Source organism: Scardinius erythrophthalmus (genome assembly GCF_964197995.2).
Source record: "Scardinius erythrophthalmus genome assembly, chromosome: 1".
Lineage (NCBI taxonomy): Eukaryota > Metazoa > Chordata > Actinopteri > Cypriniformes > Leuciscidae > Scardinius > Scardinius erythrophthalmus.
In genome coordinates, this window is record NC_138221.1 from 77,481,900 (window position 1) to 77,501,261 (window position 19,362).

At 40.4% G+C, this 19,362-nt stretch overlaps 1 protein-coding gene across 1 annotated transcript; it reads left to right on the plus strand.

Annotated features, from left to right (window-relative positions):
* Window positions 1–403: 403 nt before the first annotated feature.
* Window positions 404–1,429, plus strand: LOC308701774 (trace amine-associated receptor 13c-like; the record flags this gene model as incomplete). Its single annotated transcript, XM_081384206.1, has 1 exon — window positions 404–1,429. Exon 1 carries the CDS (start codon window positions 443–445, stop codon window positions 1,427–1,429), a length of 987 nt encoding a protein of 328 aa, XP_081240332.1. The 5' UTR covers window positions 404–442.
* Between the last annotated feature and the right edge of the window lie 17,933 nt (window positions 1,430–19,362).

Genomic DNA, 19,362 nt, shown 5'->3' on the forward strand with positions numbered 1-19,362 from the left:
CCTAATTCACAGAAATCATCTAAACCTCACCAAGGGACCCCTCAGATGAGTTCCAGGAGCCGCTCAAAGGAAGAGTGATCTACAGTGGCTGATTACTGATTACAGCAAAACCCACCACACCTGTGTTCAGTTCAGTTCCACCTGTGCTTTGCTTTCATGTGGAAATCCTAAACTATACCAAGACAGCGAAGAAATGATGAAAAAAAAAGAAATGTTTTAACTTTTGACCAGTGTAAGAGAATTCTAATCTGGACTGAAGAAATTAATTGCATTTCAAAGCTAATGTAAAAAAAAAAAAAAAAAAAAGAAAAAAAAAACCCAAACATTTGAATGTTACATCATCAGTGGGCAGTAGATGGGTGGGCCGTCTGAACCAGACACTGTATAAATTATATGACAAGAAGAAGAGCAGAACAAACTCCTAACATGAGGAGACTCACTCATGGCCTATGAGACAGAGGATCATGAGGCTCAATACTGCTTTCCTGCCGTCAACTCATCATGTATCAAGGGAAAACGCTCTAAATATGAATACAATATCATGTATGCGTTTGTATCATTGCTGTCAGCATGGACTGTGTTTCTGAACCTGCTGGTGATCATCTCCATCTCTCACTTCAAGAAGCTTCACACTCCAACAAACCTGATTATTCTCTCTCTGGCTGTGGCCGACATGCTTATGGGAGTTATTTTACCCGTAGAGGGCTCTAGGCAGATTGAGACGTGTTGGTACTTTGGAGACACTTTCTGTAAACTGTTTATCATAATACTTGGATTGATTTTCTCAGGATCTCTCAGTAATTTAGTTTTAATTGCTGTCGATCGTTATGTGGCTGTGTGTCACCCTTTACAGTACCCACAGAAAATAACCATAACTAAAACTGTAATAAGCATCTGTCTGAGCTGGCTTTGTTCTTTAACTTATAACACTATCTTTGTAAGTAATAATGGATATTCTGATATGTGTTATGGAGAGTGTTTTCTTACGATAAGATTTGCCTGGCTTGTCACTGATCAGTTCGTGTCTTTTAGTTTTCCATGTACTCTTATCATATCTTTATATTTGAGGATTTTCTATGTAGTACATCAGCAAGTGAAAGTTATAAACTCTATGATGAAGGGTGGTAAATGTGTAACGGAAGGTACATTGAGGAGGAAATCTGAGAATAAAGCTGCTCTGACATTAGGAATCATTGTGATAGTTTATATGCTTTGCTATGTTCCATACTTTATCTGTTCTATATCAGTAAAGTCTTCCACAACCATAAATGTTTTGACATGGTTCTTGTACACAAACTCAGGACTGAATCCACTGATCTATGCTTTATTTTATCCCTGGTTTAAAAAGACAGTTAAACACATCTTAACTCTGAAAATATTTCAGCCATCATCCTCTCTGGTTGATATTTTTACAGAGCATCAATTGTAATAAAACTGTTAAAGCTGTCAGTCATAAAGGATATGATTATCTTTGTAGGATTTATATTTGTAATTTACACTACATGTATCTTAGTATGTAGCTTATTTCAGAGAGTATGTTTTCTGCATTTGATGTTCAATTTAACTTCTTTCCACACACATTGATATAAATCGACACAATGTTCATAAATTGTAATAAATTAGCTCATTTAATAAACTGAACATACAGCATAAATCCTCAATGTACTGTAATAAATGGTAAATGTAGATATTATGTGCTTTATGCTTAATCACTTTCATCAGTCATGTTGCATCTGTGTTATCAAAAACATAATGAAAAAAAAGGGACAGTCATACAGAACTAAACTCGGTCAAACTTTCAACTGCTTTTTTTCCCAGAAAATGTATTAATGTATAAATATTGGTATGAACATAAAAAGATTCAACAACATAAACATAAACTAAACAAGTTCCACAGACATTTGATGAAAAGAAATGGAACAGTGAGTCCCTGAACAATATGAAAATAAGCAGTTATATCTGGTGTAGCCAGGAGCTGCTGTAAGTCCCACAGATCATCCTCATGGACTGTAGCAGACTGGCCTTTTCTTACTGTGAGATGTGTGTGTGTGTGTGTGTGTGTGTGTCCTGGTAAACTCAAACATCCCCACAAAGGTAGTAATATCAGAAATGTCTGTGATCATAGGTACTAAACCTATGCGCGTGAACTCGGCAATCGACTACTTTGGACTTCACCCGAAAACAGGATGTAAACAAAGGTATTTGCGCTGGCTTAAATAACATCATTTTTATACATTTCTTTCACATCTACTGCAGTCAGATCCACTCGTGTTCACTCAGAAGGAATCACTCACATTTTCTGTGCACTTGTAATGACACATCAAGGATGTTAAGAGGCTAAAAGCAGGTTTAGTGCCTGCCCCATTGAAGTCAACAGGGTGCAAATTTTAAAAATAGAATAACTCGGTGTAGGCAACACCGATTTTTGTCATTGTTCTCTGTATTGACAGAACTCCAAATGTACAAAAAAAAATGAGCTCAATGTTAAAATTGACCGGAGTTCTCCTTTAAATGGACATGTCCACGGACAGCTTACAGGGGCCCTGTCAAATAGGTTGCAGGTGGGATCTTTTTTACATTTTGATGTCATTATTGAAAAAAAACTGCATAAAAATGATTAAATATCAATTTTACGTTCATCTTTGGGCCCCCCTGAGTGATTTGCAACCTTCAGAACCCAGAAATTCCGCTGTCCACGAACAGCCTAAATTTTTGAATGGGATAAGTTGTAGGTGGAACATCCAGATCTCAGCCTCTGGACAGAATTTGGAGATGAAACCTGCGCTCCTGTGCTCTTCTGGACACGCCCTGCCCACGGTGTGAATTTCAAAGAGATTGAAGAAAGTTGAAAATTCGACCCAAAAAAACTCAAAGGGGTATATGTATCCCTTGGAGATTTTTTCAGTCAGATTTTCAAGTTTCTCCCTGAAATTCACAGCGCTGTCTGGGCACGTCTGGGCACGTCCAGACGAGCGCAGGAGCGCGGGTCTCGTCTCCAAATTCTGTCCAGAGGCTGAGATCTGGACGTGCCACGTACAATCTATCCCATTCAAAAATTTAGGCTGTTCGTGGACAGTGGAATTTCTGGGTTCTGAAGGCTGCAAATCACTCAGGGGGGCCCAAAGATGAACGTAAAATTGATATTTAATCAATTTGATGCATTTTTAATCAATCTTGCCATCAAAATATAAAACAGCATCCCACCTGTAACTTATCTGACAGGGTCTCTGTAAGCTGTCCGTGGTCAATGCATTAATAGGTCATATTTCATACTTATAAATGCTTTGTTACTTAAAACATGCAGTAGAGTGCACAGGAAAGACAAGCAAACATGTTGGGGCTCTTTACAGTTCATAATTATGCATAGTTTACCTTAAAATGTCATGTCCACGGAGAGCTTACAGGGACCCTGTCGAATAAGTTGCAGTTGGGCACAGGAAGGGCCCACCTGTAACTTATATGACAGGGTCCCTTTAAGCTGTCCGTAAACATATCAAATAAGTTATAGGTGGGCCCTTCCTGTGCCCAACTGTGACTTATATGACAGGGTCCCTGTAAGCTGTCTGTGGACACGACGTGTCCATGGAGAGCTTACAGGGACCCTGTCGAATAAGTTGCAGGTGGGCACAGGAAGGGCCCACATGAAACTTATTTGATATGTCCACGGACAGCTTACAGGGACCCTGTCATATAAGTTAAAAGTGGACCCTTCATGTTCTTACAGGGACACTGTCAAATAAGTTGCAGGTGGGCACAGGAAGGTCCCACCTGTAACTTATTTGACGGGACCTCTTTAGGCTGTCCGTGGTCAATGCATTAACAGGTCATAATTCATATTGTAAATGTTTTATTGCTTAAAACATGCAGTACAGTGCACAGGGAAGACAATGCAACATGTTGGGGTACTTTACAGTTCATAATTATGCATAATTAGCCTTAAAATGACATGTCCACGGACAGGAAGGTCCCACCTGTGACTTATTTGACGGGACCTCTTTAGGCTGTCCATGGTCAATGCATTAATAGGTCATAATGTATGATTATTAATGTTTTATTACTTAAAATATGCAGTACAGTGCACAGGGAAGACAATGCAACATGTTGGGGTACTTTACAGTTCATAAATGTGCATAATTAGCCTTAAATGGACATGTCCACGGACAGCTTACAGGGGCCCTGTCATATAGGTTGCAGGTGGGATCTTTTTTACATTTTGATGTCATTATTGAAAAGATTGCATAAAAATGATTAAATATCAATTTTACGTTCATCTTTGGGCCCCCCTGAGCGATTTGCAACCTTCAGAACCCAGAAATTCCACTGTCCACGAACAGCCTAAATTTTTGAATGGGATAGATTGTACGTGGCACGTCCAGATCTCAGCCTCTGGACAGAATTTGGAGATGAAACCTGCGCTCCTGTGCTCGTCTGGACGTGCCACATACAATCTATCCCATTCAAAAATTTTGGCTGTTCGTGGACAGTGGAATTTCTGGGTTCTGAGGGCTGCAAATTGCTCAGGGGGGCCCAAAGATGAACATAAAATTGATATTTAATCAATTTTATTCATTTTTAATCAATCTTGCCATCAAAATATAAAACAGCATCCCACCTGTAACTTATCTGACTGGGTCTCTGTAAGCTGTCCGTGGACATGTCAAATAAGTTACAGGTGGGCCCTTCCTGTGCCCACCTGCAATTTATTTGACAGGGTCCCTGTAAGCTGTCCGTGGACATATCAAATAAGTTATAGGTGGCCCCTTCCTGTGCCCAACTGTAACTTATATGACAGGGACCCTGCAAGCTGTCTGTGGAGACGACATGTCCACGGACAGCTTACGGGGACCCTCTCAAATAAGTTGTGTTGTGGTTTAATTCTTTTCAGGGGAATGACTTCAAAGATATTTGATATCAGAAAAAATTAGACTTTATTAACAAAACAAAGCCGAGTGCCCCTCTGCAGAAAAGACCCTCCAGAAAGACCCTCCAGCAAAAATATATACCTACATCCTTCTCCCAAACATGGTAATGCATTCTATAGATTATTTTGAGAAATAGTTTGTACCATGTGACTTTACTGAAATAGAATTATCTGCTGCAACAACACCTTGTGCTCTCAGGTTCCAAAGTCAGCAAAAGTCACCCACAGACAAGGAAATAATAGTGTACAAAAAAAACAGTTAAATTACTTATTTTCTAAATAATAAAATCTTTAACATTCCCTCCTCTGGGGCTTATTTAAGCCCCACATTCACTATCATTTTCCAGAGTGTAGTTTCAAAATCCAGTCCCCTCCGTTATACTACCTTAGTGACTGAATTAAGTCACTCATTCTTATTTTCAATGACTGAAATTATGCCACCATACTCCGGAGGAGCAATCGAGCCAAACATCTTTCTCCATACATTTCTCTTTCTTTCAGTTGTTTTTTCTTTTTCAATGGAGAAAGTAAAAGACTGGAATCCTCCCTAATCAACCATCAAACATTGTTACAAGTGTGTGGATGAAATTGGTTCAGCATTGTCTTATTGTCACAGTTATGTAGAACATGTCAAACACAAAAATCCCTTATACAATTAAAAGTTCTCTTGCGGTGTAGATATCCTCTTCGACCCAGACACCCTGGATCTGGCTTATTCATTTTCTTCTTCATCCTTATTCGAGGTACTTCAATCAACGTCCAATGATTGTAAATCTTAATTTGGTTTATAAGCTCAATCTTAATAATATATGATTTATTTGCCCTCTAAAATTAGTTTTCATTGTCTTCTTAATATGGGAAGTACACAACAGAATAATAACCCCCTTTTCTAAATTGCATCTCCAAAAAACATTCCTTATTTAGCAAACCATAATTCTCCAAAATCAGGTTTTCCTTAATTTTTACTTAATCGTATTTGATCATTTTTCTCCCCTGTGCAGTATTTATTTTATTTATTAATTTTTAAAGTGCACACTAATCTCCAAACATAAGTCATTCTACTTTTTTATGTAATTGTTTTCCTTATAATAAAGGCAAATCATTATAATAAATCTCTGCTGATTATAATAGTATAATTGATTCAGTTTGTGTTTTTTCCCTGCATATGAATTTTGATTTAAAATAGGGCTGGGTAAAAATAATTTTATCTCTTTTTTTATTTGCTTATTATTTTTATGAAGGAATATCAATTCTTAAATTTGAAGAATCAATCTTTTAGTCAGTCATTTTTAGTTGATGAACAACCATAACACTGTAGTGCAGCTACATTAAATCACAATTTTCTTTGTTATAACGTTTTACATTTCAAATTCTGTCTACTTTATTACAAATTTAACAATAAATACCATTTTAAAATGTTTAATCTCACGTGTTGCAGCTCCTATTCATTATAGCTCCTCAGTTCAAGCATACCTTAACTGCATACCTTTTCTTCCTTTCTACTAATTTCTAAATGAACTATCATGAATAAACTTAATTATGTCACATGTAATCACTCAAACTAAGAAAGCTTTAAGAGCAATGTTACATTTACTTCATAAAAGTCATTCAGTAACCTCATTAGACAATTAGAAAAAATACTCTCGAAAATAACTTTTTGCACTGTCTTACATATTCATTGTAAGGTCATTTCTTTTTCTGTATATCTAAGTTTTTTCCTTAACCATTTCAAACATAAAGCATTATAACTTAATTATTGGTCAAACTTCCTTTCTGTAATTTACGTTTCTGCACACAATTAATTTTAATCTTCAATTTTTTCTGGAATGACTTAAATAGCTAATAGGCCTTAGCATGGTGCAGTTGAGAGTAAGGCAGCCAATTGTAATTTCACAAATGCATTTTACTTTTTCATATTCTTTTTATTTTTTGCTCATGAGCTGCTTTAAGAAGAACATTGGAGATCTTTACTCAATCTTGAATCCATGGCCAATAACATTTCCATCTCATTATCCCAGATTCAACAGCACTTCTGATTTCATAATTTTGGACTTTTGGAGTTATTTTCCTTCTCCAATCTATCTCTAGAATTATTAAAACAAGATGGAGTGACCAGTGTTTTTGTTTTGCAAGCAAAAATAATAATTCTTTGACATTTTGTGTCTTTCTTTTTCTTTGCCAGAGAATAATTGTATCATGCTTTTAGCCCTATAGTTGTCTAATTTAATAGCCCTCATACCAAATCCAGCCTCAGTTTTAACTATTCGGTGAGTTACTCACTTCTCTGTATTTTCTTTTCTTATAGAGCTGGACTTGTACCTATTGAAAAAGCAGAGAGGGTTAGTTTAGCAGAGAATATAAAAAATTGCTATGAGACCAGTGAATAATCAGAATGAATAATGTTAATATAATAATGAACTAAATTTGAAGCAGTCTCTAGAGTGTTCATAAGGTTTGTCACACCTGTGGTGCCGTAAGGGTCTGTTCTTCTTTTTTTAGATCAGTGTCTTTTTTTAGATCAGCCTTGCTGTCACTCAAAGGCCATTGCAGAGTTGAGAATAGGCTCTGCTGTTTCTCTGTCTCTTCTCAGTTTGGGATTTTGATCAATCCTGTAACAGTTTTGCATCTCAGGATTTGTCTTTGTTTTCAGGAAAAGTCTCAAGTGAAAGATTCACCTTTTCCAGTCTTTGCATTAACTCAATCTTTCTGAGTCTTTTTGAACTTCAGGAGGGGAGCTGAGAACCCCTCACCCATTCTCTTCTTCTCTCTGCATTCGTGTCTCTGCATTCATGTCTTTGCCCTTTGCCCTCTTGTTGCTTCCACAGGACACTGAAGCCATCTGCAATTTGAACACTCAGAGATCTGCATGAATCAAATTGAACTTTTACATAAGCTATTAGCTCTTTATCTACATTCTACTTTTTAACCTGCATCTTTTCACTGGTTCTTTTATATAAAAAATCTCACTGGTTGACCATAGCAGTTCCCTTATTCTATTAGTAAGCAGTTCTTCATTGCAAGAAAAAGCAATATCAGCAATAATTCTAACTTTGATTATCTGAGAATAATACAGTTGAATAATTTTCCCTATCATAAATTTAGGCTTCAATCTTTCTTCTATATTTGCATGCTGTGTTCACAATAATCTAGTATGTTTCTCAACAATCATCAAGGAATTCTTCTTATTTTTTACTCTCATCAACTTCTGTAAAGTATTTTTGACTTTTGAAACTTGGTCACTCAATCTTGCTAACCCTCAGCACACTGCACCAATTATTTTTCTCTTAACACAAACTTATTAATCTGCAATGGAATACTTTTTCCACTCTGTCTTCAGGGATAACGTGATACAAATTTTAGACGTCTTCAGATATAATATATAATATATTAAGCACGTGCAATCATATTTTTATTCATCTATTAATATTGATCATTACATTTATTGATTAAATATATATCTTATTATTTTAACTTATTTTATACTACAATATTCTTTATAGTTAATGTCTTGAAACAATTGTTTTCCCTTACTTTTCTTTCTTTCTTTTTCTAATACACACCATTTCAGTCCCTTCATTCACAGGTCATTCACACGTTCTCTGTCCCTTCAAGCAACCAGGGTCAGAGGTCACTTATTTTCAACCACAGGCACAGTCACACAAGACACAGGATCCCATAAACACTCACACACACACTATTCTGTACTCCCTGTCAGATCTGAACAATACATTAACAGATTCACTCATCAACACAGTAACACTTTTAACTATCCTATTCCAAATGATTTTAGTAACCCGAGCAGTCCCTCGCTACATGCATTCGAGGCGGTAACCGTTACTCTAAACCTATAGACTTTTAAAACCTCTATTTTTCCAGCTTCACCTGAGCAGACTCTTGTTAAAACTTTGTTTAACAAAACGGTAACCGTGAGCTAACCATCTGTGCACATGCTATACTTAAAGTAAACACAGATAAACCACTGATATCCTTATCAGTACACTTGCCATCCTCAAGGCCCTCTTGACAAGTAAATACAAATTAACTTATATCCTTATAAATCCTCTGTGTACATGCTTTTTGCTCATCATCCTTCGAGGCCCTCTTGATGAACAAACACAGATCCTTACGTACGTACGTACGTATGTACGCACGTACGTACGTCAAAACTCTTTGCGCTAAATCAGCATCACCAGTAGTTATAGAATCCACTCAGGATTAACCAAGCACTAGCAAACACTATTGGGAGCTCCCCCGCGCTTATACCAACTACTTGACATACAAAGATAATACATGCAATTTTTTCTGATATTAAACATCTCACTTTTTAAGTTCTTTAAATTTGGAGAAGCTTTTCTTACCACATCCGGGCCACTGGTGACTAACACATACCTTATTCAAAAGCAAAAACTGCTCACCTCAAAGTACAGCGGCCACTGTTGTCTGTGTCAGTCACCAGCGATCCCTTAGTGGCTCCTTCAGCTCCTAAGCCACGTCCCTGTTCGGGCGCCATTTGTTGTGGTTTAATTCTTTTCAGGGGAATGACTTCAAAGATATTTGACATCAGAAAAAATTAGACTTTATTAACAAAACAAAGCCGAGTGCCCCTCTGCAGAAAAGACCCTCCAGAAAGACCCTCCAGCAAACATATATACCTAAATCTTTCTCCCAAATATGGTAATGCATTCTATAGATTATTTTGAGAAATAGTTTGTACCATGTGACTTTACTGAAATAGAATTATCTGCTGCAACAACACCTTCTGCTCTCAGGTTCCAAAGTCAAGCAAAAGTCACCCACAGACAAGGAAATAATAGTGTACAAAAAACAGTTAAATTACTTATTTTCTAAATAATAAAATCTTCAACAGTTGCAGGTGGGCACAGGAAGGGCATAATTATGCATAATTAGCCTTAAAATGGCATGTCCACGGACAGCTTAGTGGAACCCTGTCGAATAAGTTACTGGTGGGCACTTCCTGTAAAATCATAGGAATTGCCCACCTGTAACTTATTTGACGGGACCTATTTAGGCTGTCCTTGGTCAATGCATTAACAGGTCATAATTTATGATTATTAATGTTTTATTACTTAAAACATGCAGTACAGTGCACAGGGAAGACAATGCAACATGTTGGGGCTCTTTACAGTTCATAATTATGCATAATTAGCCTTAAAATGGCATGTCCACGGACAGCTTAGTGGAACCCTGTCGAATAAGTTACAGGTGGGCACTTCCTGTAAAATCATAGGAATTGCCCACCTGTAACTTATTTGACGGGACCTATTTAGGCTGTCCTTGGTCAATGCATTAACAGGTCATAATTTATGATTATTAATGTTTTATTACTTAAAACATGCAGTACAGTGCACAGGGAAGACAATGCAACATGTTGGGGCTCTTTACAGTTCATAATTATGCATAATTAGCCTTAAAATGGCATGTCCACGGACAGCTTAGTGGAACCCTGTCGAATAAGTTACAGGTGGGCACTTCCTGTAAAATCATAGGAATTGCCCACCTGTAACTTATTTGATGGGACCCATTTAGGCTGTCCGTGGTCAATGCATTAACAGGTCATAATTTATGATTATTAATGTTTTATTACTTAAAACATGCAGTACAGTGCACAGGGAAGACAATGCAACATGTTGGGGCTCTTTACAGTTCATAATTATGCATAATTAGCCTTAAAATGGCATGTCCACGGACAGCTTAAAGGAACCCTGTTGAATAAGTTACAGGTGGGATGTTCACCAAACGCCTATGAAAATGAATGGGATAAGTGTCAAGTGTCAGTGGCTCCCGAGGGGCCCCAAACTCGGCAAAAAGTTGCGTCACGCGGCCCTCTGCGGGCCGGGTCGAAACACGCCCGGTTTATTTTTTGCTATTTTTTATGCATCTCTCTGTCTCCCATTGATCTCTCTATGGGAGCATGTGTCTGCAAGGGTCAATTCAGCAGTTAGGATTGGAGGGCCCTATAGGCTCAGGAAGCACCTAGAGCCACGAAACTCTGGGGCCTGACTCGGGGGCCCGTGACGGTCGTCCGTGACGAATTTCAAGGTCCTGCGACCTTTTGACCCCTGTGGGCGACTGTTTATTGGACGTCCCACGTGCAACTTATTCCATGGGGCTGTTGGTGGCCAATTAGCGCGACAAATGGTCAGAGGGACACGGAACTCTAGAACCCGTCCCAGGGGCCCGTGACGGTACGCATACGTCGATTTCGGGCCGATCGGGCGTTTCTTTCAAACCGTTTTGCCGAAACACACACTTAGAACAGATCTAGAACCACGCGACGCATGATCTAGAACCGGGGGCCCCTGGACTGCCACCGTGTCGAATCCGGGGCCGCTGCGACCTTTCGATCCCTGTTGGCCCCTGTTTATGTGTCGTCCCACTTGCAACTTATTCCATTTCGGGCCGATCGGACCTTTCTGTCCACCTTTCACCGAGCACATGGTCCGATTAATGGAGTCCCTCTTGCACACACAGACAGGCATATGGTCAAAGTGAACCAAAGGGAGGAGAATTTTGCATTGCAAAAAGACACACTTGGAACCGATCTAGAACCTTGCGATCCGTGATCTAGAACCGGGGGCCCCTCGACTACCAGGGTGGCGAATTTGGAGGCGCTGCGACCTTTTGACCCCTGTGTTTCCGCCCTCCCACGTGCAACTTATTCAGTTCAAACTTCACAGGCGCTTCTTGTTCAAAGGGGTCTTTTTTTTGGCCAAACGAGCGGACGGGGACACGGAACTCTAGAACCCGTCCCCGGGGCCCGTGACAAGACGCATACGTCAGTTTCGGGACGATCGGGCGTTTCCTTCAAACCGTTGTGCTCAAACACACACTTAGAACCGATCTAGAACCCCGCGACCCACGATCTAGAACCGGGGGCCCCCTGGACTAGCACCGTGTCGATTTGAGGTCGCTGCGACCTTTCGACCCCGTTTGGCCCCTGTTTGTTTGACGTCCCACCTGCAACTTATTCCATAGGGCTGTTGGTGGCCAATTAGCGCGAAAAAAGGTCCGAGGGACACGGAACTCTAGAACCCGTCCCAGGGGCCCGTGACGAGGCGCATAAGTCATTTTCGGGCTGATCGGGCGTTTCCTTCAAACCGTTTGGCTGAAACACACACTTAGAACCCATCTTTTATGGTAGCCCTGTTTGTGCTAAATAGAGTGAATTTACACCTTTGCCATTAATATGTTTATAAGCAACTGAAAAAAGCACAAATGTCAGGGCATGTCAGAACATCTCAAGGACCCCAAAAACCCCTCAGACCCCAGAGGGTTAAAAAGAGGGACCACCACCCCGATCTGCTTTCCCAGAGGCACTGTCCCCGACCGCCACGCGATGCTGCAGAGACGTGTCAGCCAAGACAGCCCCATAACATCCAGAGACTTGAGGTACTCAGGGCGGATCTCATCCACCCCCGGTGCCTTGGCACCGAGGAGTTTCTTGACTACCTCGGTGACTTCAGCCCGGGTGATGGACGAGTCCACCTCTGAGCCCTTAGCCTCTGCTTCCTCAATGCAAGACGTGACGGCGGGATTGAGGAGATCCTCGAAGTATTCCTTCCACCGTCCAACGACATCCCCAGTTGAGGTCAACAGATCCCCACCTCTACAGTAAACAGCGTTGGTAGGGCACTGCTTCCCTCTCCTGAGGCGCCGGACGGTTTGCCAGAATCTCTTCGAGGCCAGCCGATAGTCTTTCTCCATGGCCTCACCGAACTCCTCCCAGGCCCGAGTTTTTGCCTCCACAACCACCCGGGCTGCAGTTCGCTTGGCCTACCGGTACCCGTCAGCTGCTTCAGGAGTCCCGCAAGCCAACCAGGCCCGATAGGACTCCTTCTTCAGCTTGACGGCATCCCTTACTTCCGGTGTCCACCACCGGGTTCGGGGATTGCCGCCTCGACAGGCACCAGAGACCTTACGGCCACAGCTCCGAGCGGCCGCTTCGACAATGGAGGTGGAGAACATGGTCCACTCGGACTCAATATCTCCAGCCTCCCTCGGGATCTGGTCGAAGCTCTGCCAGAGGTGGGAGTTGAAGATCTCTCTGACAGGAGACTCGGCCAAACGTTCCCAGCAGACCCTCACAGTACGCTTGGGTCTGCCGAGTCTGTCCAGCTTCCTCCCCCGCCATCGGATCCAACTCACCACCAGGTGGTGATCAGTTGACAGCTCCACCCCTCTCTTTACCGAGTGTCCAAGACATACGGCCGCAGGTCAGATGAAACGACCACAAAGTCGATCATCGACCTACGGCCTAGGGTGTCCTGGTGCCATGTGCAGTGATGGACACCCTTATGCTTGAACATGGTGTTCGTTATGGACAGACTGTAACTAGCACAGAAGTCCAATAACTGAACACCACTCGGGTTCAGATCAGGGGGGCCGTTCCTCCCAATCACGCCCCTCCAGGTGTCACTGTCGCTGCCCACGTGGGCGTTGAAGTCCCCCAGTAGAACGACGGAGTCCCCAGTTGGAGCACTTTCCAGCACCCCTCCCAGAGACCCCAAGAAGGCCGGGTACTCTGCACTGCCGTTCGGCCCATAGGCACAAACGACAGTGAGAGACCTATCCCCGACCCGAAGGCGCAGGGAAACGACCCTCTCGTTCACCGGGGTGAACTCCAACACATGGCGGCTGAGCTGGGGGGCTATAAGCAAACCCACACCAGCCCGCCGCCTCTCACCATGGGCAACTCCAGAGTAGTGAAGTGTGGTTCCAGTGTGGTTCCAGAGCCCAAGCCGTGCGTAGAGGTGATCCCAACTATCTCTAGTCGGAACCTCTCAACCTCACGCACAATCTCAGGCTCCTTCCCCGCCAGCGAGGTGACGTTCCACGTTCCTAGAGCTAGCTTCCGTGTCCAGGGATCAGGTTGCCGAGGTCCCTGCCTTCGACTGCCGCCCGATCCTCTCAGCACCGGCCCCTTAAGGTCCCTCCTGCAGGTGGTGAGCCCACGGGAAAGGTCTTCCAAACTCTCCGAGTAAATTCCCCACACCAGTTGCCAACATTCTCCAAAAAGGTAATATTTTATTTTAACTGTTGTAAGATCAATGTCTTAAGTTACTTTTACAGTATTCTTCCTATATAGCTAATAGAAAGAAGGCTGAGGCCTGTCTAACTGGCGGGGGTCCACCTCCACCTCCTCTCACCCCATCTGACGAGTTGGCTCTTTCACTTAATAAAGGTCGCCCTGTGGTCGATGGTATTCCAGAGGGCACTTCATCAGACTTTGCTACCTCCCACAACAACTCAAGTGACTTGGTACAATGTAGGTATACCATTAGGGCTGGGCGATTTTTTCGATTTTTTCGATTAATTCGAATTTACATTTTAAGACGATTTGCTTTTTTATTAAATCGAGGTATCGCAAATTTTTAATAAAAAAATAGATAATTGCACCAATGGCAGAATAATCACAGCCGTCACCATGTTAACCCGGGACGGAACCACAATCGCCGTCCCCGCGCAACAGGGCCACAACGGGCGGCAGGTCACCATGGTTATAGATGGCAAAGAGATTCCTTTTTTTCTTCCTTTCCAAGTACAGGGATGCAAACAGCGCGCTTTTCGGCGCCTCCTGCTTTTTTCACGCCAGTTTGGGTGACAAATTCATCTGAAGCCTATTTCATAGCTTAATGTGAGGGACAGAAGTCTATTTACATCATTAAGGTTTACGAAAACTCGTTTTCCCTCCTGCGGCTGTCATTCTCCATTCGGTATTCAAACAGCGTGCGCGCCTTTTCCGGTTACAGCAGCATACATGCACGGTAAAACTCTCTCCAATATGATATTCACATTATAATGCTTGATCTGTAGAGAAAAGGCTGTGGATTTGCATAAAATGACTTTATTTTGTTGGAGTTTGTTGCTGTTTTTAAACGACTCGCGCTACCGTGTGCCTGTTAGATCACACATCACAAGGACTAAAACAATAACTGGAATTTAAAACTGTGAAGAAACAAATGATCAATAAACTGTTGGACAGGTAGACACTAGGATTTGTGCGCTCGACATTTCTTCGCTTTGTGCCATGAACTTTTAAATACGCACTTGTGCAGCGCAGTTTATTAACATGCTTTATGGTCTACAAAGTGTTTTTTTTTATGTTTACTGTTGAAAATTTGCATAACTTTTTGAGTTGACTGATGTAATGTTTACATTGGTTAAAATGGTTATTTTCTTACTATATATTCAGAAGTATTTAATGTTTGATTCAAATTGCACAATATTTACTTTCATATTTCATTCAAATCTTCTGCAAAGATATTTAACTCGTGAATTTGTTTTACATTTATTTACACCTTGTTGACCAAGTATGGCATGGCCATTAAAAATACAATGTTCCTTAACCAAATGGTTTTTCAAGTTACTTACAAAGAGAATGTTACTTAAGTCATGTTGTTGTAATGTTTTAAGTTGACTAGTTACTAGTGTTGTCACGATACTAGAAATTCTAACTTCGATACGATACCTTAAAAAATATCGATATTCGATACCATTTTCGATACCACGGAGAAAAAAACTGCCATAATATTAAGGGGGTATTTTTATTTATTTAAAGCTGAATATAACAAGTCAAGAAAATGTCAATGAGGTATATTTTACAAAAATGTCCTGAGTTCTATCTGTTAATATTTTTCATTGGACCAGAGCTAACATGAGCCGTTGTATTTTTATTACCTACTGTTATCAAAGATTAAAATATACTGTAACAAATGCATTGTTTATTGGTCATAAATGCTGGTTAATACATTAACGTTATTTGATGAACAGATTTAAACACAAACGTGCGTGCATCACACACGAAAACAATGCTCACTGGATCGACATGACCTAAGTCAAGTCACCTTTATTTATATAGTGCTTTTAACAATAAAGATTGTGTCAAAGCACTTAACAGTATAAAATTGGAGGATAGAGTGTCAGTTATGTATAATAATAAGATTAAACATTAAATTTTCAGTTAAAGGCATTTCATTATTGAATTCAGAGATGTCATTGTCTAGCTCAGTTTAGTTTAATTATATCTGTGTAATCAAATTGATGATAATCGCTAATCAAGGCAAATTACATAATTAAATAATATTTTTTTGAATAAAGTTAAATAGGCACAAGTTAATTTACATTTGACCACAGTTAAAATATTTACTTCTAAGATTCCTTAGTCAGATTATATTAACTTTAAGAATTACATTGAAAAAAACGAGACAACACACTCATAACAACAATACTTGTCAATCTTGGTTAATGTTTCAGAAAAGTTAAAATGAGAAGTTACAGGGGAGTTACAGTTAGTTATAAGGGAATTCAGAAAGAGGTGACCCATTGATGCTGAGTAGCATAGAGGTAGGCCTACATGCTGCTAAATGGTCCCCCTGGAGCTTGTTCGTTAAGTCTGTTTTCAGAATTTTAAAAAATGAGTGATGTGAGGGTTATTGATAGCTAAACAATCTTTTGGGTGCCCGCAGCCTGCTCGCAGTGTGAAGCGCGTGTCCGACATGCCCGTTCGCGGTGTGTTTTTAACGCGTGTCCGCGCTATTCTCCGACGTGCCCGCTCGCGGTGTGTTTTTAACGCGTGTCCGCGCTATTCTCCGACATGCCCGCTCACGGTGTGTTTTTAATGCGTGTCCGCGCTATTCTCCGACATGACCGCTCGCGGTGTGTTTTTAACGCGTGTCCGCGCTATTCTCCGACATGCCCGCTCACGGTGTGTTTTTAATGCGTGTCCGCGCTATTCTCCGACATGACCGCTCGCGGTGTGTTTTTAACGCGTGTCCGCGCTATTCTCCGACGTGCCCGCTCGCGGTGTGTTTTTAACGCGTGTCCGCGCTATTCTCCGACATGCCCGCTCGCGGTGTGTTTTTAACGCGTGTCCGCGCTATTCAGCTAAAAGAGAAAAGGCTGGCCATTAAAAAGGCCAAACTTGAAATAGAACTACTGGAGCATCGCCTTAAGGTGAGAATCATATGTGAACACTGTGATGGATTTTTCCCTAAACCTAACTACCTGGGGCGTCTACACTCGACACCTGCCTTAATATCCGGGGCGTCTACACTCGACACCTGCCTTAAGTGGAAGCTGCCACTGCTGGCTAGTACTTAAACACTTAACCCCTTAAACCCTGAGCCATTTTTGGAGCCAAAACTATAACAAGGAGAGTCAAAAGGTAGGTATCGTTTGATAGAACTCTTTTCAAATTTTTTGAAAATATAAATTACATTACATTTGGATATTCTCCTGCCTTTGAAACTGCTGATAAATACAAAAAAAACCCATAATTTTTATTATGATTTTGCATATCTCTCTTGTTTGACATGCAATAACTCGGGGAGGAAATATGGTAGCACAAATTTTCTTTTTTGGGGAAGTACCCCTAAATGTGAGCTGCATCTGAATCAAATTTTGTGGTGATCGCATAAAGTACTCAAAAGTTACAGCATTTGGAACAAAGGTAGCCTTTTTGTTTAGTCCTCACACATTTGGAAAGCAATAAAAAAAGAGTTTTCTGAGTGACATACACAAAACTAAAGACTCATAACTTCAAAACTATAGCAAGGAGAGTCAAAAGGTAGGTATCGTTTGAAAGAACACTTTTCACATTTTTTGAAAATATAAATTAAATTACATTTGGACATTCTTCTGCCGAGAAACTGCTGATAAAAGACAAAAAATAAATATATATTTTATAATGATAATGCATATCTTTCTTATTTGACATGGAATAACTCAGGAAGGAAATAAGGTATTTGAGGGGCTTATTTTACAAAAACCTTGCTCAAGTTTAGTAAAAGCCTGAAACAATTATGCTTGTTGTATTCTACTCATTGAGACCTTTCAAATGACATATGACACATGCAGTGCCGCTGCTAGCCATTTTGGTGCCCTAAGCATAATTCCTTTATGATGCCCCCCACCCCGACCCCGAGAAAAAAAAACGTTTGTTTTTGCCAGTTTGACTTTTTATTACCAAACATATAACTCAATACCAATAACACAATGGCAGCACCACAGTATAAAATTTAAGAACACTAAAAAGAGAAAGTAAAATCTTCACAGCTTTGCTGACTTTGTAAACATATGTAGAATAGCCAACACACACTACACATTTGAAAGTGCAAACTTTTTTTCAGTAAACAGAATAGCAAAATAAAAAAAACTATCAAAATAATCCAGACATGTTTTTCCCAAATTCAATGTCACTTTGAATAAATTACATTTATTAGACAAAATATTCAAACAAAGAATCTCATACGAGAAAAAAATTATAAACATTTAAAACTGAAAGCATGGCAGCCAAGGAGTTCTCCCCCTTTATTCCTTATTTATCAACTATTTGATAAATATAATATAATATAAAAGCATAATAGAATGAGGTGCAATAATGCACACAATTAAACAGTATTGTTTGCTTTACATCATTCATATTGACATTTTATATTTTTTTATATATTTAACAGGAATTGTTAGCCTACCATGTGCACTGCACTGACTGCTAACGTTAACTGTTACTGAGAAAGTATTAACCACCGTCACGTCAAAATAAACCATAAACTACTGCTCAATATCTAAAGAAAGATAGTAAAGAAAGTAACAGCTAGCTGGCGTCAGTTATTTGTAAAACGGGTAGTGTTTAACAGTAAAATCTCAATTTAGCTTGCACCGAAGTTATAAGTTATAATTACATAGTTTGCTAACATTAACGTCAGCAAGTTCGAGGCGCGTTAGCAGCAGCACATTTCCCTTATTTAAGAATGATTAAACATGGACTTACCTGCAAGTGATGCACGGGCATCATCTCGCAGTTTCTTCTTCTTTCTTTTCTCATCCTAACTTCTGCTGTCTTTTAGGGGCCATTTCCAAAAAAGTTGCCTACTGTCTGTCTGTCAAACTTCGTTCGCGTTCGTCCTTCGTAAAGGCGCCTGCGCGAACAAACGGCACGGACCATCCAAAGCGGGGGGCGGTACTTTCTAGACTTGAGCAATTAAATGATCTTGTTCCCCCTTTTTTGTTACATATACATGGCTAAAATGTGCCTAATAATATTTCTATATTATTAGCTAATGAAATAATATCGGCATTATATATATTTTTTAATTAGGCTATTTTTGGTGCCCCCTCAGCACTTGGTGCCCTACGCACAGCGCGTGATGCGCGTGGTGGGAGCGGCGGCGCTGGACACATGACTATCTGAGCAGTATGATGTTTTTGACACATTGCAGTACATAATAATTTCCTCTTCCTCATAAATTATGTATTAATAAAAAAATCATTTTATCAGCAAATAACTCAGCACTACTTTGGAGATAATCATAATGGCTACATTCATTGTAAAGTTTAGACTCTAAGCCAGGGGTGGGCAAACTTTTTGGCTCAAGGGCCACACTGGGTTTTAAAAATTTGACAGAGGGCCGGCCCAGTAGCAG